We start from the raw sequence: 23,718 nt of genomic DNA, 5'->3' as shown, positions 1-23,718 counted from the left end.
CCACCAAACCAGCTTTACAGCAAATGCTAAAGGAACTTCTCTAGGCAGGAAATGCAAGAGAAGGAAAAGACCTGCAAGAACAAGCACAAAACAATTAAGAAAATTGTTAGAGGGAAGTACATATTGATAACTACCTTAAATGTAAATGGATTAAATGCTCCAACCAAAAGACATAGAGTGGCTGAATGGATATGAAAACAAGACCCGTATATTTGCTATCTACAAGAGACCAGCTTCAGACCTAGGGCCACATACAGACTGACAGTGAGAGGATGGGAAAAGATATTCCATGCAAAGGGAAATCAAAAAAAAGCTAGCATAGCAATTCTCATATCAGACAAAATATACTTTAAAATAAAGACTATTACAAGAGACAAAGAAGGACACTACATAATGATCAAGAGATCAATGCAAGAAGAAGATATAACAACTGAAAATATTTATGCATCCAACATTATGCACTTCAATACATAAGGTAAATACTAACAGCCATAAAAGGGGAAATCAACAGTAACACAATCACAGTAGGGGAATTTAACACCACACTTTCACCAATGGACAGATCATCCAAAATGAAAACAAATAAGGAAACACGAGCTTTAAATGATACATTAAACAAGATGGACTTAATCGATATTTATAGGACATTCCATCCCAAAACAACAGAATACAGTTTCTTCTCAAGTGCTCTTAGAACATTCTCCAGGATAGATCATACCTTGGGTCACAGATCAAGCCTTGGTAAATTTAAGAAAATTGTAATTGTATCAAGTATCTTTTCCGACCACAACGCTTTGAGTCTAGATATCAACTACAGGAAAAAGTCTGTAAAAAATACAAACACATGGAGGCTAAACACTACACTACTAAATAACCAAGAGATCACTGAAGAAATCAAAGAGGAAATCAAAAAATGCCTAGAAACAAATGACAATGAAAACACGATGACCCAAAACCTATGAGATGCAGCAAAAGCATTTCTAAGAGGGAAGTTTATAGCAATACAATCCTACCTCAAGAAACAAGATACATCTCAAATAAACAGCCTAACCTTACACTTAAAGCAATTAGAGAAAGAAGAACAAAAACCCACGAAAGTTAACAGAAGGAAAGAAATCATAAAGATCAGGTCAGAAATAAATGAAAAAGAAATGAAGGAAACAATAGCAAATATCAATAAAACTAAAAGGTGGTTCTTTCAGAAGCTAAACAAAACTCATTAACCATTAGCCAGACTCATCAAGAAAAAAAGGGAGAAGACTCAAATCAATAGAATTAGAAATGAAAAAGGAGAAGTAACAGCTGACACTGCAGAAATACAAAGGGTCACGAGCAATTACTATAAGCAACTATATGCCAATAAAATGGACAACTTGGAAGAAATGGAAAAATTCTTAGAAAAACACAACCTTCTGAAACTGAACCAGGAAGAAATAGGAAACCTGAACAGACCAATCACAAGCACTGAAATTGAAACTGTGATTAAAAACCTTCCAACAAACAAAAGCCCAGGACCAGAAGGCTTCACAGCCAAATTCTTTTAAACATTTAGAGAAGAGCTAACACCTATCATTCTCAAACTCATCCAAAATATAACAGAGGGAGGAAGACTCACAAACTCATTCTACGAGGCCACCATCACCCTGATACCAAAACCAGACAAAGATGACACAAAGAAAGAAAACAACAGGCCAATATCACTGATGAACATAGATGCAAAAATCTGCAACAAAATACTAGCAAACAGAATCCAAGAGCACATTAAAAGGATAATTCACCATGATCAAGTGGGGTTTATCCCAGGAATGCAAGGATTCTTCATTATATGCAAATCAATCAATGTGATACACCATATTAACAAACTGAAGGAGAAAAAACATATGATAATCTCAATAGAGACAGAGAAAGCTTTTGACAAAATTCAACACCCATTTATGATAAAACCCTCCAGAAATTAGACATAGAGGGAACTTACCTCAACATAATAAGGGCCGTACATGACAAACCCACAGCCAGCATCATTCTCAATGGTGAAAAATTGAAACCGTTTCCACTAAGATCAATAAACAAGACAAGGTTGCCCACTCTCACCACTATTATTTAACATAGTTTTGGAAGTTTTAGCCACAGAAATCAGAGAAGAAAAAGAAATAAAAGGAATCCAAATCAGAAAAGAAGAAGTAAAGCAGTCATTGTTTGCAGATGACATGATACTATACATAGAGAATCCTAAAGATGCTACCAGAAAGCTACTAGAGTTAATCAATGAATTTGGTAAAGTATCAGGATACAAAATTAATGCACAGAAATCTCTGGCATTCCTATATACTAATGATGAAAAATCTGAAAGTGAAATTAAGAAAACTCTTCCATTTACCATTGCAACAAGAAGAATAAAATATCTAGGAATAAACCTACTTAAGGAGGCAAAAATCTGTATGCAGAAAACTAGAAGATACTGATGAAAGAAATGAAAGATGACACAAGCAGATGGAGAGATATACCATGTTCTTGGATTAGAAGAATCAACATTGTGAAAATAACTATACTACCCAAAGGAATCTACAGATTCAATGCAATCCCTATTAAACTGTCAATGGCATTTTTCACAGAACTGAACAAAAAAATTCACAATTTGTATGGAAGCACCAAAGATCCCAAATAGCCAAAGCAATCTTGAGAAAGCAAAATGGAGCTGGAGGAATCAGGCTCCCTGACTTCAGAGTATACTACAAAGCCACAGTAATCAAGACAGTATGGTACTGGCACAAAAACAGAAATATACATCAATGGAACAGGATAAAAAGCCCAGAGGTAAACCCATGCACATATATTCAGCTTATCTTTGATAGAGGAGGCAAGAATATATAATGGAGAAAAGACAGCCTCTTCAATAAGTGGTGCTGGGAAAACAGGACAGCTACATTTAAAAGAATGAAACTAGAACTCTTCCTAACACCATACACAAAAATAAATTCAAAATGGATTAAAGACCTAAATGTAAGGCCAGACACTATCAAACTCTTAGAGGAAAACACAGGCAGAACATCTATGACATAAATTACAGCAAGATCCTTTCTGACCCACCTCCTAGATAAATGGAAATAAAAACAAAAATAAACAAATGGGACCTAATGAAACTTAAAAGCTTTTGCACAACAAAGGAAACCATAAACAAGATGAAAAGACAACCCTCAGAATGGGAGAAAATACTTGCAAATGAAGCAACTGACAAAGGATTAATCTCCAAAATTTACAAGCAGCTCATGCAGCTCAATATCAAAAAACAAACAGCCCAATCCAAAAATGGGCAGAAGGCCTAAATAGACATTTCTCCACAGAAGATATATAGACTGCCAACAAACACATGAAAGAATGCTCAACATCATTAATCATTAGAGAAATGCAAATCAAAACTACAATGAGGTATCACCTCACACCAGTCAGAATGGCCATAATCAAAAAATCCTCAAACAATAAATGCTGGAGAGGGTGTGGAGAAAAGGGAACCCTCTTGCACTGTTGGTGGGAATGTAAATTGATACAGCCACTATGGAGAACAGTATGGAGCTTCCTTACAAAACTGAAAATAGAACTACCATATGACTCAGCAATCCCACTACTGGGCATATACCCTGAGAAAACCATAACTCAAAAAGAGTCATGTACCACAATATTCATTGCAGCTCTATTTACAGTAGCCAGGACATGGAAGCAACGTAAGTGTCCATCAACAGATGAATGGATAAAGAAGATGAGGCACATATATACAATGAAATATTACTCAGCATTAAAAAGAAATGAAAATGAGGTGTTTGTAGTGAGGTGGATGGACCTAGAGTGTGTCATACAGAGTGAAGGAAGTCAGAAAGAATAAAACAAATACCGTATGCTAACACATACATATGGAATCTAAAAAAGTAAAAATAAATAAATAAATAAGTTTCTGATGAACCTAGGGACAGGACAGGAATACAGATGCAGACATAGAGAATGGACTTGAGGACATGAGGAGGGGAAAGGATAAACTGCGACGAAGTGAGAACGTGGCATGGACATATATACACTACCAAATATGAAATATATAGCTAGTTGGAAGCAGCTGCATAGCACAGGGAGATCAGCTCAGTGCTTTTTGACCACCTAGAGGCATGGGATAGGGAGGATGGGTGGGAGACTCAAGAGGGAGGAGACATAGGGATATATGTATTTGTATAGCTGATTCACTTTGTTATAAAGCAGAAACTAGCACACCATTGTAAAGCAATTATACCCCAATAAAGGTGTTTAAAAAAATGAATAAATAAACCAGCGTGAGGCTTGAGTGTTAAATCAGATTGGAATTTAATAATTAAAAATGGCTGGCATATTTCCTCAAAAGGTTAAACATAGAGTTGCTGTATATCCCATCAATTCCACTTCTATGTATATAACCAAGAGAAATGGAAACATATGTCTATACAAAAACTTGTACTCAAATGCTCATAGCAGCATTATTCATAATAGCCCCAGAGTGGGAAACAACCGAAATATTTGTCAGCTAGAGAATGGATATATATAAAATGTGGCATATCAAGACAAGTGAATATTATTAGGCCATATAAGGAAATAAACTACTAATACATGCTACAATATGGATGAACCCTGAAAATATGCTAAGGGAAAGAAGCCAAAATTTGGAAAGTAAGATTAACAATTCATGTATCTAGGGTTGCTTCCTTTTACACAACAAGCGATCAAAACATTTTGTAAATTATAATTTATGTAGTTTACAATTGATAAACAGTTGCTGAGTGAATGAACATATGGTAATAACACTAGAAAACAGAGAGCATCTGGATTCATGCAGGATAAAGCTAAAGAAGAATGGCCAGAAAGACTGAATGCTCAAAAGAAACCTGAAAGTAAATGAATAACAAATAGCTGTGAAATACTTCATACACCAGGGGAAGAAAATGTAGCCATTTAAAATATATTACTCTAAGCACTAAAAATATAAATATTCAAATTATATTTTCAATCATTAAATTTTTTTCCCTACATTCTCTTCTCCAGTAGTTGGGATAATGGAAACAGACCTAAACTTATGTTAATGAGACAGCATATGAATTATCTGGTTCTGTCTATTGAATTGCATCACAAATACAAAAGCCTTCAGTCAATATGAGTAAACGTTAGAAGCAGAACTCAAGGGATTCAACTCCAGTAGATCTGTCTCCAAATTGTTGTTGAGGAAAAAGTGCTGTGTGTGAGATGAGAAAACTAGGGCTGCCTCTCTGGGATGGTCCAGAAATAATCCTTCAAGACTCCTTGGATGTCCTCATAATCATTTTGATAAGCTCTGAAGGGGCCCCAAAAGTAATTTAAACAAAGAGAAAAGACATACTGCAAAGGTTAGCTTTTTTTTTTTTTTTTTTTGAGGATCTTTCCATTTGAGTTCACTGTATTGGCAGCATAGATCACAAGTGAAAACAAATTATCTTCTGCTCTGAAGTTAGCATTACTTACATGGGCTGATCATCTACCATTCCCTTTGTTACACAATTAATAATGTATATATTATAGATCCTGATTTCTAAAGTGCTGTGTCAGGGTATCCTGATGGTAAAAGATGGTAAAGATGTTGACGATGATGATGATGATGATGATGATCGTAGTGGTGGTGGTGGTAACAACAGTCAATATTTACTGAGTGCTTAATATGTGGCCACAAATTGTAAAAGTATTCTAGAAACATCATTTCATGTATGCTAACAACTACTTATTAGATAAGTATTATTATTACTCACATTTTACATATGTGTAAGTAAATCAAGTAAACAACAAGTAACTCATCCAAAGCCTATCGCTTGTGATCGAGTCTAGGCTAAACACAGGGAGTCTGATCCTAGAACCTGTATACAGAACAACTGGGCTGGGACTTCCCTGGTGGCACAGTGACTAAGAATCCGCCTGCCAATGCAGGGGACACAGGTTCAATCCCTGGTCTGGGAAGATCCCACATGCCGCGGAGCAACTAAGCCCGGTGCCACAACTACTGAAGCCCGCTCACATAGAGCACATGCTCGGCAACAAGAGAAGCCACCACAGTGAGATGTCTGCGCACCATAAGGAAAAGTAGCCCCCGCTCACCACAGCTAGAGAGAGCTGGGGGGCAGCAACGAAGACCCAGTGCAGCCAAAAAAATAACCAAACAACAAAAAAAACCTGGGTTCAACTCCTTTCCAGAGAAATGACCACGCTGGACAGAGTCAACTCTAGAGGAAATTATGATGATGAAATATTCTCTCACACTGATCCCTCTGACCACCATGCCCATCCATCAGTTTCCCTTCATCCAAGACATACTTTGCTGCTCTTCCATACCAAGTACCCTCTTCAGCAGCAACAGATTTTCTCAGCTCTTCCTCCTACAGTCAAAAGTGACTGATTACCATGATTCATGGTAAGGTAATAATGGATGACAGAAGACCAAGTGTTTGTGGCATAGTTGCCTTTCAAAAATTTTTCCAGAAATTATTGCACAATACAAAATAATGAACAATAGGAACATCATACAGAGTTGCAGAACTGTCAGAGGAGGCCTTTTTGGATAGGTGAGCATTTTGGATTCCTTCACAGTGAGCTATACATAGAATAAGCCCTATTTTCACTGTTTAGCTCTAAATCCAGTAAACCAAGAAAAATAGGCACATAAAAGCAAGGGAAGAATCACTGCTTGTCTTCTTTCTTAGGTGTTGAAATACTCAGCCATTATCACTTCTCCAACAATCTACCGAAGGACCATGACCTACACCTTTAATTCTGCCACATATACGGTAACTATACGGTAACTGCAATTGTCTATAACAGCCACTGGAATTGAGCACCACCTTCATGGATATTTAGCATTATTTGCCTCTGTGGCAGAGACTGTTAACTCTTTTTTCATGCCCACATTCTTCTCTGCTCCCAGGATAAATCTAGGCTGCATGCCCAGCCTCCTGTGCAGTTAGGGATGATCATGTGACTCAGTTCTATCTAACAGAATGTGAATAGAAGTGATAAGAGCCACTATTAGTCCACCTAATCCTTCTATGCAGTACTCTATTTTATACTGCCTTCTAGGTGACTGGGAAGGAAATGACCCCATGATGAATTTTGAAGCCAAAAGTTAAAATGGCAAAATCACTGGCAGCTTAAGTTTCTAAATACTTTTTTGAAGCAGACCTCCTCACTTACCTAGAATCATTTTGGACTTTCACCTGAGAAAGAAATCAGCTTCTTCCTTTTAAATCTTTTTCTTTTTTTTTTTTTTTTGCGTCGGGGGGGTGGGGAGTCTATCTTTTTATACCATCAGTTATAGCATCTTTTTGTTTCTTAGAATCTAGCATAATAACTACAGGTACACTTGAAATCTATAAATACGTGTTAAAAATGAAATGAATGAATGATTAGGGTGAACATCTCAAGAAATAAACTATTTTTGTCAAACTAATATTATAAAAATAACTAACATTTATTTTATGCTTACTATATGCTACTGCTTTCTAAGATTCTTTCCATAAATTATCTCCTTTAAACCTCTTAACAATGTTATGAGGTAGGTGCTACTATTATCCCATTGCATAGATTAATAAATTGAAGCTTAAACCGGCTTAATCACTACCTAGTATATCATAGATGAATCAAGATTCAACACAAATAATGTAACTCAAAAGCCTATGTTTTTAACCACACTGAAATAAATAAATGCCATGCCCAGGTGACTTCCATAAGCAATAAAAAATTATTCAACAAATAGCAGAATTAAATATTTTATATTAATAACACTATCTGGGCTTCCCTGGTGGCGCAGTGGTTGAGAGTCCGCCTGCCGATGCAGGGGACACGGTTTCGTGCCCCGGTCCCGGAAGATCCCACATGCCGCGGAGCGGCTGGGCCCACGAGCCATGGCCGCGGAGCCTGTGTGTCCGGAGCCTGTGCTCCACAACGGGAGAGGCCGCAGCAGTGAGAGGCCCGCGTACAGCAAAAAAAAAAAAAAAAAAAAAAAAAAAATAACACTATCTTTTGATATAATTTCTAGGAAAGAGCTAAGAGTTCCTAAAAATTTATGATGACACACAATACCTTCTTATGTGTTTTTTTAAATGCCAAAAGACTTAGATTCTACATGGAAAGTCAGTTATAGATTTGAAGCTGAAATTCAAGTTTCAAATTTTCTAGTATTATTATTATTTTTTGGCTGTGCTGTGTGACATGCGGGATCACTGACCAAGGATCGAACCCTTGCCTGCTGCATTGGGAGCACAGAATCTTAACCACTGGACCACCAGGGAAGTCTCTCCAGTATTATTTTAAACATACAATCAGGGTTTTGGCTGCTTCTGGCTCATATACTTTATATTTTTAATATTTATTTATTTTATTTTGCTGCGCTGGGTCTTACTTGCGGCACACGGAATCTTCATCGCAGCATGAGGGATCCTTAGTTGCAGCGTGAGGGATCTTTTTTAGTTGTAGCATGTGTACTTCTTAGTTGCGGCATGTGCACTTCTCAGTTGTGGCATGCATGTGGGATCTAGTTCCCCAAACAGGGATCGAACCCAGACCACTTGCATTGGGAGTGTGGAGTCTTACCCACTAGACCATCAGGGAAGTCCCCTGGCTCATATACTTTAACAGAGAACAGCAATTGTCTTAGAGATCTCTAGATTTCATTAACTCACAAGTTTCATTAAATATATAAAATTAGAGCTTACTCTTAAATCGGTAATCAATTTTTGCACATTTAGAGGTCAGACCTCAGGTTATAATTCACTGAAAATCACTTTGTTCTCTAAGTTAAGAAAATCCATTGTGATCTAATACAGTGTCATCTTCATCATGTCCAGAAAAACCCTCCCTACACAAGTGGATCAATATCTGTTGTAGAAAGTCTAGACTAGATTAATTGGGTTAGTGCCTGTTTGGATTTTAGTCATTTTATCAGGAGTGCCAGACTGGCTTCTAAAAATCAATGCTTTCCAGTGTCAAGTTCTAGTACCCAGGGTATATCAGAGACATTCACTAGTATGGCCAAACTTGAGACTTGGTTATTATTTAAGTAATAATATACTTCAGGATAGAAGTAAAACAAATGGTTCCAAAAAAGTACTAGGAATTTATCACTAAATTCATTTAACAAAATCTATATAACTGTCTTATTTTTAGGATAGCTATAATAAGCATACTTTATCTATAACTCAGCTGCTTACTCCATGTTATAATATCTGTAACTAAAGTCATAGTCATTTGTCATGATTATTAATGAAAAATAGGCAAACAATATTGTCACAAACTTAGTTTAAATCTGCTTTAAAACATTTTTCATAGCTACCCAAAAGTCTTAGGGGTATGCAGGTTAGATGGAAGACTTTTTTTTTTTTTTTTTTTTTTTTTTTGCGGTATGCGGGCCTCTCACTGTTGTGGCCTCCCCCGTTGCGGAGCACAGGCTCCGGACGCGCAGGCTCCGGACGCGCAGGCTCAGCGGCCATGGCTCACGGGCCCAGCCGCTCCGCGGCATATGGGATCCTCCCAGACCGGGGCACGAACCCGTATCCCCTGCATCGGCAGGCGGACTCTCAACCACTTGCGCCACCAGGGAGGCCCTGGAAGACTTTTTAAAAAATAAATTCTTCTGTACAGTATAATTTTAAACTTTTTTCTGTGTGTAAATAGAACTTTATTTTAAAGATTAAAATAGAAAAAACATTAAACAAAAATTGAAAAAATACAGTACTATAGAATGTTTACAGTAGTGTTTTATGAGTAACAGAAATAAAGGATGCATTAGTGTATGTTCAAAATTGGCTACATACATCACTTTTCTGTGTTTGTTTTTTCAGAAGCAACGAAAATCAACTTTATTTTTAAATCTGTTCTAAATAAACTCTGTATCCATGTAATTGCAAACACTGTAGAAAATGGTTTCTGGAGAGAGTTTCAGCCTAGATGAACTAAAGTTTCATTTTTAAAAGTATAGGATACTAAAGATTTTAGTTTGATGTATATTAAATATAAAGCAGTTATATTTTGAGATAGACCTCCAATATATTGCCAGGAGAACCCTGGCTACAGGCTGGAAAATCTTGTTTACAAACCAAGTACTGTCCCCAGAGAAAGGAGAACCTAGAGGTGCTTTTGCCTTTTGCTAAAGAAGAAAATACAAGTGTCAGTTTAGAGACTAAGTTCCCAAACTTGCACAGGTTGTGGAATATTTGGGAAGCAAGGTGAAATTTGAATAAGAAAATGAAACATCAATATTAGGTTCAAATAATTAAGTGTAAAATGCACTAAATCACATATATTAGGTTCTAGTAGACATGAAGATAGACAGTACAGATGGAAGAAAACCTTAACTGAGAAAATAATATTTATTAACATAGGTTTTCAACATAGTAGGTATTATGGATTGAATTGGGCCCCCCCAATTCACATTAAAGACCTAACCCCCCCTGTGACTGTATTTGGGGACTTTAAGGTTAAATGATGCCATAATGATGGGGCTATCTGATAGGACTCATGTCCTTTTAAGAAGAAGAGACACCAGTGCTCTCTCACTCTCCTGTGTACAAAGCAAAGGCCATGTGAGGACACAGAGGGAAGGCAGTTGTCTACAAGCCAGGAAGAGAGGCTTCACCTGAAACCAACCCTGGAAGCATCTTGATCTTGGACTTCCATCCTCTAGAACTCTGAGAAAATTAATTTCTGTTGTTTAAGCGCCCCTGTCTATGTTATTCTATTACGGCAGCCAGAGGAGACATCAGGAAACAGCCAACATTATTCCTTTCTAACAGGGTAGTGTGGTTTTGCATCTTGAGTAGCTCAGGTGTTCTGGAAAGAGCTTTCCATTACCTACCTGAGAATCTAGCCTCTTTGTGTGACATACACATCCATTTTTGCTGTGGTCCCACCAATCTAATCTCTCTAAGCCCATTTCTTGTCATTTTGCTGCCCTCACTATATGCAGCTATTTATAGATATCTATTCTACAACTCCATATGTTTCCTCTGCTCTGAATTCCTTCCCCCAGTTTATGTACCTGGAAAACTCCCACCAACCTTCAGCACCCCAGGTAAGGGTCACCTCTTGCTTTGCACAACCTCCCCCAACTCCTCTAGCCAGTCACCACTCACTCTCTGGCACTAATTGTATCTGTGTTTTCTGAGCACTCAGTGCTTACATGGTAGCCTATCACAATTATAATTATGTTTACATGTTTCTCCCAACAGATGTGCAGTTTTTAATAACAAGGATAATGATGGAGTTTGACTCTCTTTATTGAGTTGAGAAACTCAGAGAAAGTTTCACTAAAATAAATTGAGAGCCTCTTTCTAGGACAGGAGGGACACACATTTCAAGGGTTTTAATACTTTCATTTTAGAAATACTATTAAGAGAGAGGAAACCCAATCCAGATTAAGTTTATTGAACATTTTCAGCTGGTTAGGAATGCTTAGAAGAGTGAAGTTTTTTTTTTTCCTTTCATTAGTGATGTTTCCTCCAGTATTATTGAAATAACCCTCATCAAAATATATGAAGGTCAAGGACATTCTTATGCTTGTAAGTGCCAATACTGAAAACAGTACTTCTGACTGGAAGTAAATCTAAAAAAAAAAGTTGAGGATTTGTGAGCAGGCAAAAGCCTAAACTGAAGGAACACTGGATTAGGAGCAAGGAAATCTGATTTTTCAGTTCATCATCTGCTATTCATTAACAGTAGCCCTTGGTTGATACACACACACACACACACACACACACACACACACACACACCCTTTATCAATAAAATGAGGGGTTTTATAACAAATAAATTTTTTCCCGTTTTAACATTTTTCAGGATGTTCAATTGTTCTTCATCGAATTCTTAGGGTTATTCTATAATATATCACTACAGGATTTATTTAATGTGATTTAAACTTCATTATTTTAAATAAAGGTTATGATTTTGATACATGAAGCTGAGGATAGTCAGTACTACTGACAGCACATGGTCCTGGCCCAACCCTGCTTGGCTAGAGATATATTTTACTGAATCACTCACCAACTCGTCCAAAAATGTGCTGCAGCACTTACAATGTGTCAGGCATCTATGCTCACTTAGAGAACTCACTTTAAGGTAAGAAATTAATCCATTCATGGGCAAATACATGGTCCTTTCAAATTCCAAAGTGTCCTCTGATATAGGAATTGCTGGGTTTTCATCTGATTCTGTGCTCACATGTCTAAACATCAGTGTAAAAGATTAAAATTTAAAAGTACTATGTCAAAATTCCTGGTGCTTCTACTGTCATAAAAGATGATCAAAAAAAGAATAATAATTCAAAGTTATTCACCCCAAACTATTACTGCTTTATTAACAGCAAATCTTTAACAAGTAATAAGTAGAAGAAAACTTAAGAAACCTTTTTTGGAGGTGGGGGGAATGATTGTAATCTATGTTTGGTTTGTATAAGAATTAGTATTTTCTTGTCAATATAACTATTTTGTTAATTTCAGTCATTATAAGTCTACAAATACTAGTAACATACTAATATCAAAATATTACTTATCTTAGAAATATTATGAATGAAAGTAATTTTCACTTTGAGGCAGAGTTTCATTTGAATTATTCAGAAGTTTTTGCATCTTCTTATTTATATTTCCAACTTTCTGTCAAAATAACTACACTGCACTGAATACTATTTGTGACTGTAGATCTTCTAAGAAATTCCACAGAGGACAGTGGCTAAGGCAATTTGATAATATCTTTTTTTAAACGTTTAGAGGGGTCATTTGCATATTCTCTGACATCTGCAATTTCTCAAATTTTGGAAATATTGAGCTCGAGCTTGACCCATTGTATTCTATCTTCATTACTAGAAGGTATGCTGAGCTCACCAAAAAATCAAAACGTTTGTTCAGTTTCCTTTCAATTCTCTAGCCACTCAGCCCCTGAAACCTCTGTTTGCTCCCCTAATCCCTTGTTTAGGTTCTAGATGAGACCTAATTAATCATTTGATTTGTACCCATTCTGTTTAACAACCCAGTCCACCCAAATCATGCCAGAACAAGAGTTCATAGGATAAAATATTGAATATTACTCATACTTCTGTTTTATTGAACACGGTCCTCCATATCACAGTTTCCATACTGGATCCCCCACGTTCTACATTTTTTCACATTAACCTCAGTTTGGTAAAAATGATTTTATGTTCAGGATAATACCTTACTGTATTACATAGTTTAAAACAAGGTATAAGAAAAGAACCTTAGAGTAAGGGTTAAGAAACAAAAGACTTTACTCCTTTGCCTCTGCTTCATGTCAGTAAGACACAATTTCTTCATCTATAATGATATCCCCCATATTCCTCACTGGTTTGCTGTGATGAAAACAATAGCAGGTATGGAAATGCACTGTAACTCTCATGATATCAATATGAGATACTTTTATTGATCTATTTATGAGATCTTTGGCTGAGGCTATATGAACTTGGACCTAACTAGAGGCAAAATATGGCAGCACTGTCTAAGTTTGGGTAATATGCATTACACCTAAACATTGATTTTGTCATACTTAAGTGAGGATAATCCTACCTCACAGGATTATTGTAAGCATTTCATAAGATAATGTATATATACAAATTCTTAGTCTAATGCTTGGCCCTGGTAAAAATATGCTAAAAAAATGGCAATTTCAAAAAATGAGTAGAATTTGTAATTTCATTGCTATCTTTATGTAATTTGATTATACTAATGAGAACTTTGTTAAATTATAATGTCTGAGGAATTTAAAATACTAAAGCAGAGCCTTGATCCAAATTCCTAATTCAATTCTTACATTTTAATACAAGAAAAATAGCCTTAAGAACATAATGTTAGGGATGTTTATGTAAACTGATCTAAAACATTTTTTCTCTTATTTATATATTTTATAGATGTAGATGAAGGAAGAACACAGAAGTGATACCTCAGTTCCTATCTCCTTTCATTAATTGATAAGCAATGATCACAGCTAAGAAAGCTTGTTTTACCTACAGGGAATGATGGAGATTTTTCCTTTCTCTAATTACAACCCAGAGATTTGTGGCTGAGAAAATAAGTAAACAAGAAAATAAAAAACCAGTAAGAAACCACAAAGAAACATAGAAAGTATTCCCAGGGGACCATACTGTGTATGCTGGTTGGATGTATCAACATTGTCTGGTTTAGCACTACATCCATATTTTATGTGAGTTAGAGTGGAGGGAAGCCCCCAGAGAGTTGATACTGAAGGTGTCTTAGAAATGACTTAAAATTGCATTTACAGTTTTCTTTCAAATCTTTCAACTTACTTCTGAGAAAAGGAAAGATGTTTTGGCTATAGAATATATCTTCTAGCAGATGTCCATTAACATTTCCATGTGAAGTAAGTTTGCCTGGGGGACTCAGACACTCTGTTACAGCTTCGTAAAAGTCAAAATTAATATTCGACAAGTGTAATTTGTCTCGGCCTCAATTAGCAAATTCATCATCTTGAACCAAAGTAAACAATGAGAAAGAGTGTGAAAGATGCCAACGAAATGAAGGAGACCAGGGAGATTGGGTTGACCCCAGTCTCCATCAGTTTCTAGCAAACCCCTCTACTTCTTAGACTACTAAGCACCACAATGCTTTAATTTTCTCCTACTTACCAAGGGCTTGGTTTCATCTTCGTCTTTGAAATAATAGAGTTGATCTCCTTTGAGCACAAACCAACGGGTATGCCAAGTCTTGACAAAGCCTCCCTGCTTCCTCAGCCACCCACACTTCATGGCATTGTTCCGCCCTTGGCCTTGTTGGGGGTTCTCCATGGAGTCATTGCTCTCCTCCATTACCAAGCTGATGGACTTTCCTATTTAGCAAACAGACAACAACAAAAATAAGGTGCTCTGATATATTCAATTCCCTTTTAAATTACCCCTGTCCCTTAAAAAAAAAAAAAAAAAGCTGGAGGTAGAGTGAAAAATGTAAATTAACTCACATACTAAATTTCTAGAAGCAAACCACAAACCTGACAACAATATTCCTGGAGAAAACTTGGACAGAGTCCCTTGCGTCTTCCCACTCAGCTGTGAGATAATATCCCTTTTTTCCTAAGTAGAATTAAAGAATGGGAAAGTTCTAGACATAATGGGTTAAGATGTAATTTGGGGAAGGCAGCTATGCTCACCACTACACCACCAACGCAAGAGGCAATTTCTGAAGACAAGCTAAAACCACCAACAAAAACATAACTCTCATGAAAATGGGCCTCTGTGTCTGGTGTGCACTGATTGGAACCTGCTTGTGCAGGCCTGTGATTATTTGAGCAAACTTAGCCTGACACATGTTACAGTTTAAAGGGACTATTTTAAAAACCTCAGTGGAAGACATTTGTTTTACATATGTAAAAATTTCTCAAGATGTCTCTTCTCCCCTTTCCCCCAAAGTATCCCCTTGAGAGTTTCTTTGGCTGGTTAAGAATTAGTGCAGCTGAAAAAGCTTAAGAAAAGAACAACAACAACAAAAAAAAAAAGAAAAAAAGTCCTGCTTGGCCAGTGCGTCTGTTTCACACTTCAGGAGTAAGTGGTGTGTTCCAGTCAACTGCATGATGAAGAAAATTTCAAGGTTATTGTGAAAGAATATAGGGTCATACACACTGTCCATAGCAAGCAAATTAATTTATCATAGAGGAAATATTAATCTACAGGTGAGAGGCTAAACCACCACAGTAAGAAGGTGGCTTTTGGGAGAGCCAGGGACAAGTGGTTAAGAACAAAAGACATCTTCCTGTCCTGAAGGCTTCCTGCAGGTTCTTGCCAATGTTTATTCCTAAGCACTTTTTCAGAAAGTGAAAACTACACTCTTACCCTTGTATCTTTCATGAGGATATAAGGATACAGATTAATTAATAAAACATAGATTACTCCTGTTCTGGTATATTCATGCACAAAACTTCTATTTTTTTCAGCAAGATTCCAGAAAACAAGGTGTCTTTCTATATAGTCTTTACTTTCACTACTAATTTTTCAATTAATTTATGTGTACACAGTCCTAGTTATAAATTCTATGAAGTTTCGACTGTCAGCCCTTGGCTGTTACATTTCTTCCTTGAAGGTACAGGGTTAAACCTTGGACTTCTGGTTTCTTTGAATTTAGTCCTGTCCTTCCAGTTACAGGGAAGAAGCAGAGCTAAATACTTCTTATTTTGAGCATTCCAACCATCCTCTCAGGAGTTTTGCCTCTTCCATTGGCATGCATTCTAATCTAGCTCCATCCTTGCTTTTATCACCATCTCTTCAACCTACTTTCAAGCTTCAAGTAAGTCACTTGACTGCCATCTATCTCATTCAATATCCACTTTTTCCTTTCTTATCCTGAAACATCCTTCTGATGAACAGGCTCTCATCTCTACAAAACATCTTGAAACTTCCTTCTCTCCATAGAGCATTCCTATGGCAATCACCACTCACTGCAGGAAACAGTCTCCCATCGTGTGTGTGCATGTGTGTGACCAGACTGGATCATGCCTGATGCTTCAAGTTTGTTATGCCCTTAGGGTAGGAACTTTCATCTCTTTTCTTTCACAGTATCTCACCTAGTATAAAAAGCCAAGTAAATCTCACTTCAAATGAATAATAAATGCTGTACCATAATTTAGATAATAAGTATGCTTATCTAGACCACTCTAAATAATATTTTTTGGTTTCCTGGTGTTTAAATTGTTCACATCTACAAAACTTGTTATCTTATCATTACCTTTTTATTCTTTAACCAAATATATTAACTTATAAAATTGAATAAGCCCTTAAAACAATCCAACATGCATCCACTTGCACACACACAAATCTAGAATTCATTGCACAACAACAAATTTTTTCTTTGCAGCCCTTCTTTTTTTCCCTCTCATATTAATGTTTTCCATTAAATTTGAAAAATCTCCTCTAAAAGGTTTCAAGGTAAATATCAACCTACCATCAATAATACAAAAAATACAAATGTCCAATTCCACATTTGTCTACTATCAATCCTTAGTAAAAAAATGTGTGCACATTTGAACATGGTTTATGATTCTTCTTGCATGTGTTGTTTATAAGCCTAGTGAAACCAATGACAGCATCACTCACTGAACTGCTGGCTATAATGCCCATATTTTCATGGCTTCAGAATGCAACAGAAAGTGTTTTAATAATACTAATTGTAACAATTCATTAAAACAGAAATGAAAACAGATTGTATGCTATCCCTAAGGGAAAATAACACCACAATTTTTGCTGGTTGTGTAAAGTTAAGTTTTACTAAGATAACCATAATTTTTATAGAGGAGTCTTGATATTTCTTCAAAAATCAAATGCTTCAAATTCTACCCTTCATCTTTAAAATAAGGATGTTGGACTGGATGATTTCCAACTATGGGCCCTTCTTGCACCCTGAAATCTACTATCTCTGTAATTCCATAAACATAAGGACACCAGATATCCTCAACACTTAGTACAATGTCTGGCATATGGTGAAGCTCAATCAATGTTTGATGAATTAATAAATTTTGCAATAGGTTTGTTGCTAGATATCTAAAAGTGAATATGATCTCCCTCTGAAACCTGATCTTGCCCAACAGCCAATCTTAGTAAAGGCTACCATGACATGCCCAGTTGGAAAAAAGAAAAAAAAGTGATCATTTTAGATTCTTGATTCCTCCTCACCCTGAATATCAAATGTACCTGTAAATTCAGAAGATACCTCCAAAAAATATTTCAAATCTATCCAGTTGATTCCATCTCCATCGCCACTCTGTTACCCAAGCCACCATTGTCTTTGACTGGATGATTCTGATAGCCCTCTAACTGGTCTCATTGCTTCCATTTTTAACCACAAACACAATGAAACATGCTCACACATGTTTCATTCTCCACAAAATAGCCAAAGTGAGCCTTTAAAAATTCTCTACTCTTAAATTTTTGATTGGTTTCCATTGTACTTATTTTAAAATCTAGAGTCTTAACCATGGCATACAAGGTTCTGAATCATCTGACACCCATTTAATGATCTAATCTAATCTCATACCATCACCTCCTCATTTCCTCCCATGCCACACACACACACACACACACACACACACACACACACACACACACACACTTAAAAGCTCTGATGCAGTAACACCAGGTTACTTTCAGTTCTGGAAACACCCAAGCTCCTTTATGCCTGGAGTTTTGATGCTTGCTGATCTCTGCCTAGGCTGCTCTGCCTCATGGTCTTTACATGGCCCACCTCTTCTCATCCTTTAAGTCTCAGCCTAAAGCCTACCTCCTCCAACCACCATTATGAACCACCTAATGAATTAGTTCCCCTCTTGTTATTCTCTATCACTGAATTCTGTCCTCTGTCTTCCTGATACTTCTCTAAATTGTTGTTTCTTTAGCTGTTTATTGCTGATCACCCCTGCAGGATCCCATATGCTACAACAGGTCAAGAACTTGCTTCTCCTCACTGCAGTATATCCAGTGCTTACTTGGTACTCAGCAAACAATTGTTGAATCAAGGAATGAAGCTATGTAACAGTCACAATAGAATTCTTACCAAGAATATTTTGGAAAGTTGTGAATTTTCATTTAATGCTTTAAAGAAGATGGTCTACCTTAAGAACTTGATTTTTTTCCTCCTTTGACATAGGACACTTCAATTAGCATGAAAACTGTTCTTAAACACAATGTTAAAATCATAAAACTTAAATGAACATGAAATTGTCCTTTCTGAAGAAATTCAAAACTGCACCTCTTAGCTTTGGCAGGAAATACATGTAATCACTTCTGGTTTTGCATGAAGGAAAGTATGGTTCACTCACTCAGATTCTCAGAGAATGTTTTAACTGAATCTCCACTGGGAAAGTACTTTCCCGTGGTCAGGCCGTGGCAGCTGGGTTGTATATGAGATGCCAGTAGGACCATCAACCTCAGTGTTTAGCAAAGCAACAAAACAGTAACATAAATAAATGGCTACTCTAAACTAAAACAAAAGCAGAATTAAGTTAACTTGTGTATTCACAGCCTTAATGATAGCTACTGTACCATGCCGGAGCTCAAAAAGATCCCATCATTTGATGGGCTAACAGATTTAAATTATTTTCCAGGGATGGAAACTGGTTTGTACATCTACTCGTATAGTACTTTTTTGCAACCAGATGAGCTAGGAACACATGCTGCGAGTATTACATGGTGCGATCAGAAATGAAATTCATGCTGTTAACAGAATTTTCTAGAAGTCCAACAGCCAGACGCATAGGTATTGATATTTGTAACTTCGTTTCAACAAAGAACCTATAAACAGGCACATAAACAAAGATGTATCTAAATAGAATTCCATATGCCATAGAGTTGCAATGTGTTCAAATTTACCTACGAGATGACCATGTTCAGCAAACACAAGAGAACTGCAAAGGAGGAGGAAGCTAGAGGGAAAGAGGAGGAGAGAGAACAGCTTAAACCGCACTCCACCACAATGCCACCTTAACTCTCAATGAACATGTGCTTCCACATATGTGGGACCAGTGGGAGGTGCATTTTTACAGCCAGCATCAGCTCTCTCAGCTCTGGTGGGGAGAGTATCACACCGCACACACGTGATCCGAGAGCTTCAGAGTACACACGATTTCACACCACATGGCTGCTCAACACAAATAAACTACTCCACTTGTTTAAAGAACAGTGATCTGTTCTGTTGCTAGGAGAGAAAACAAATACAAAACTGGCAGAGTTGGTAAAATACTGCAATTTGTGAGCAATTTGTGTAACTTTCAAGAGTCATTTTGTTCTCATCCAATTGTCACCTTTTGTGTTGACGGTGGAACCTAACTCCTTTGTAAAATGAATGTGATTGCACTGTACATGATGTATAACTACAGAGGGCCAATATTTATCTGAATTCTAACCCTTTTCTTATTAAAAAAAAAAACAACTGTTCTGAATCTGTTGCTAACATGCTGGTTTGACAAGCAGTAGTACATTTTATTGAGCTGTATGCCTAAATGCTAGCATATAGCCTTTCTATAGGTGATGGTTCACACCACAAAAACACACACAGGGAATTATATAGTATGTGTGCATATGTGTATGTATTCATTCATATGTGTGAATGCAAGCGTGTGTACACATATATGCATACATGTGTGTATGAACATGCATGTGTGTGTGTATGTGGGTATATACACATCGTGTGTGTCCTCTCCCTAGAGAAGAAAACCCTTAAAGGCAACATATTTGTTAAGATTATTTTCTCATTTTTTAAAATACTAAGTTCCACACCACTGGAAGACGTGTAAGGATATTCCTGCTGATCTGACATTCTTTGATGAAGCAAAGAACATAAAAGAGCTTTGCCATATGAGGTTCACCGAACAAACTGGTTGTGGTATACTACTGTCAACTTATGAAGTATATTGTTATTTTTATTATTTACCAGAACATTTCTTTAATAACTGCAATTATTTACCTGATTAGAACTTAAAACTCTTCTAAAATTCTAAATATTTAAATAATTTCAGGCCTGATTTCTCTGTCTCTCTCTCTCTTTCCCCAAGCAGGCACTAAGGAAAGACCATATGAACACACAGCATGAAGGTGGTCATCTGCAAGCCAGGAAGAAAGCTTTACCAGAACGTGGCCATGCTAGTACCTTAATCTCAGACTTCCAGCCTCCAGAACTGTGAGAAAATAAATTTCTGTTGTTTCAGCCATCTAGTCTATGATATTTTTTTATGGCAGCCAGAGCAGATGAAGACAATGTACATTTACAAAAAATGTGCACGAAAATATTTAAAGAATTACATCTTAGTAGCCTAAGTAACCGCTAACTAAAGAAAATTGATGAGTGAAAAACAGTGCACTTTGTTTACCTTACTCTCTACCACACCACCTCTCCACTGGAAGAATGAATCAAACTGTGATACCTACAAGGGAATCAGCACTCTAGATCCCATATTGCAGTGGATCTAGTGGAGATTGTTTTAGCTCCAAGATAAATTCCAGGAGGCCAAATATGTTTTCAGGAAACAATAGAATTTTTAAAAATACTTTGAAAGGCTTTTCGACACTTGGTTGTTCTCACTGTGTGATTAACTTCTATTCATCCTTCCGCTCCTCTATGAAGGCTTCCCTAGAGCCACTGCTGTCCCCAGTCTGTATGTTCCCCTTCCACAAGTTCCCATGTCACTCTGAACATAGCCTTTGTCACATGTGTCCATATGCTTATTACTGTTCAGTCTTCTATACCAAAACTCTTGGAGGATATGGGCTCCCTGGACCCCCACACAAGCATATACTAAATACTCAAAGTTTGTTGAATAAATGGAAGGGAATGGGGAATGAATGAAAAAGCAAATGCATCAGTCAGTCTTTGGGGCCTAAGAGAATGGACCTCAGAGACCTCAAGGCTCCCCAGAGTGCAGTGCAAAAATCCTAAACCATTTGATGTTATAGACACCAATGAAAGGACTTCAGTCCAAATTCTCCCATCTAAATACAACCCTTTAAGTTTTTAGTGACTTAAAGCTAAACCAAACTTCAGAAACTGTTGAGCAAAGAGAAATCCCATTTGTCTCACTGGGATTATAACTTGAGTTAAAAATAAAGAAATATTTCTTCCTAAAACTGAAGAGTTTAAGTGAGAAGAAAACAGGAGAACTGAATAATAATGTACAACACTCATGAATGCAAAGTTTAAAATAGTCACCAGAAGAGCATACCTGGGGGAAATTTAACAGTAATAATTTTGTAAATGTGCAGTTATTTTCCTGAAGAAACACTAAATATCTTGTTCCTTGATTCATTTGAAATTTTGTCCAAAACAACAGAGAATACACAATAATAGAAAATTATGTACCTGTTGTGATGGATCAGGAATGTCAATCTACATTTTAAATTTCAAGCTTCAATATTTCCATATTCATTTGGTAAGAAATCAAAATGACTTAGTGGGATGAACCATTTGAAAAAAAGTTTAAATATTTACTTTGTTTTTGTTGTATGTTTAATGCCTCAGACTTTGTAGAGAGAACCTGCTCCTTCTTAAGGAGGTTTTAATTCAACAGGGAGAAAAGTATTTTAATATATATTTAGATGTGTTCTCCCACCACCATATCAGTATCTGAGGGATTAGTAAAAAAAACAAAAAAAAGGAAAACCACTGGAATTCCCAAGGCTGATAACTTGAGTAGAAATAAAAATCAAATCAAAACAAATGTTTTACCATTGATGGAATTGAGAGAAAAGACAGATACGTGGCAAGTGTGCAGCTACTATTAAGCTCATGACAGCCATTATTAATTAATCACAGTTCTCCTTCCTGAGGGACCTAGATGCACCTCCAGATGGCTTCTCAATACAGCACTCCAGACAGTCACAACAAATCAATCATATATGAAAAGGAGAGAGAGACTCTTCATTACTTTGATTCTGTAAATAAACCAAGAACTGAAAATACCCCCCTAACAGAAAATAGAAACTCAGGTGCTCCCCGAGAGAGATTGCCATTTGAAATGAGAAAGAAAAGAAAATCAACTTATTTTTTTTCTTTTTAAATTGAGGTATAATTTACATAACATTATATTAGTTTCAGGTGTACAAAATAATTAATCAATATTTGTATATATTGCAATATAATCACCACAAGAAGTCAACTTAATATCAATCACCATATATAGTTACAAATTTATTTTCTTGTGATGAGAACTATCAAGATCCACTCTCCTGGTTACTATCAAACATGCAATACAGTATTAATAACTATAGTCACCATGCTGTACATCACACAAAAATATGAAACTCTTCTCGAATTTGCAGGAGCCATGCTTATCTTCTCTGTAGTATTCCAATTTTAGTAAACATGCTGCCGAAGCAAGCAAGAAAGTCCACTTCTTTTAATGGAAAAAAACTAATAGTTTGCTGAGAGCTCTAAGATGGCAACTATCATTGCATCATATGGCCACAAAGAACAAAGCAAATGGATCTGAAGCAGGGAAAAGGAAATAGGAGTTGAACGTCTCTTGTTCTATATTAATTAACCCCATCTATGACTAGACCCTTAAAAATAGGATCAGAAAGCAGATTTTATAAACATCTCAATTTTTAAGCTTTTGTGTGTCTTTCCCCTCCCTCCTAGTTCACTTTTCATTGGTAAAACTTTATTTTGAAAAGCTGTCTCAAGGAACAAACAAAAGAGACTTTCCACCTAAATCTGAAAATTAATGGGATTATAGTACCTAGAGGATGGGAGAGCAATGGAAGCCATGAAGGGGAGCTTTTGTACACAGTGGGCAGAGTGAAGAGAGCAAAACTGAAGCAAGTGGAATGTTGAGGAAGACAGTCAGGCTAAGGTGGGAAGAACTTTCCCAGCTGGGTCCTCCTCTCATAATAGGAAAATAACCTCTGGGCCTGTCATTTAAAGAGGTCCTCCATCTCTATCCCCTGATGGTCACATATTTATATTTAGACAAAAGCCTGTCTAAAATACTACTTTTGATGTCAGATTTCTTTAGTGAATCCAACCCAGAAAAGTCAGTTATGCTGTCGATTACATTATCATTTCAAGGCTCTCTATGGGGTCAGCTTTTTACTCAGCCACACTTCAAAGAAAATATTATATAAGTAGGTAACTTTGGCTGAGACAGTCATTTGTCTACAATGAACTCTCAAGTTTTCTCCTTCAAATGCAAGCCTTGAGGTGCT

The 23,718-nt window shown here is 36.6% G+C and overlaps 1 protein-coding gene and 1 pseudogene across 4 annotated transcripts in view; both read right to left on the bottom strand.

Annotated features, from left to right (window-relative positions):
* The window catches only part of ARHGAP24 (Rho GTPase activating protein 24), a 492,969-nt gene that overhangs the window by 392,051 nt on the left and 77,200 nt on the right, over positions 1-23,718 (bottom strand). For 2 of the 4 annotated variants that reach the window (XM_060114272.1, XM_060114225.1), the window contains exon 2: positions 14,671-14,870. The exons of the other annotated variants lie outside the window; for them this stretch is intronic. In XM_060114272.1, the coding sequence (XP_059970255.1) occupies positions 14,671-14,850 (180 nt within the window). In that variant the 5' untranslated portion in view covers positions 14,851-14,870. The remainder of the gene's footprint in view (positions 1-14,670; positions 14,871-23,718) is intronic. 4 annotated transcript variants of the gene reach the window in all.
* On the bottom strand, positions 22,804-22,895 carry LOC132501553 (U6 spliceosomal RNA; annotated as a pseudogene).

This window comes from Mesoplodon densirostris, chromosome 1 (genome assembly GCF_025265405.1).
Source record: "Mesoplodon densirostris isolate mMesDen1 chromosome 1, mMesDen1 primary haplotype, whole genome shotgun sequence".
In the NCBI taxonomy this organism is placed as follows: domain Eukaryota; kingdom Metazoa; phylum Chordata; class Mammalia; order Artiodactyla; family Ziphiidae; genus Mesoplodon; species Mesoplodon densirostris.
The sequence above is the reverse complement of the archived record's forward strand: the minus strand, read 5'-3'. Positions and strand labels throughout refer to the sequence as shown.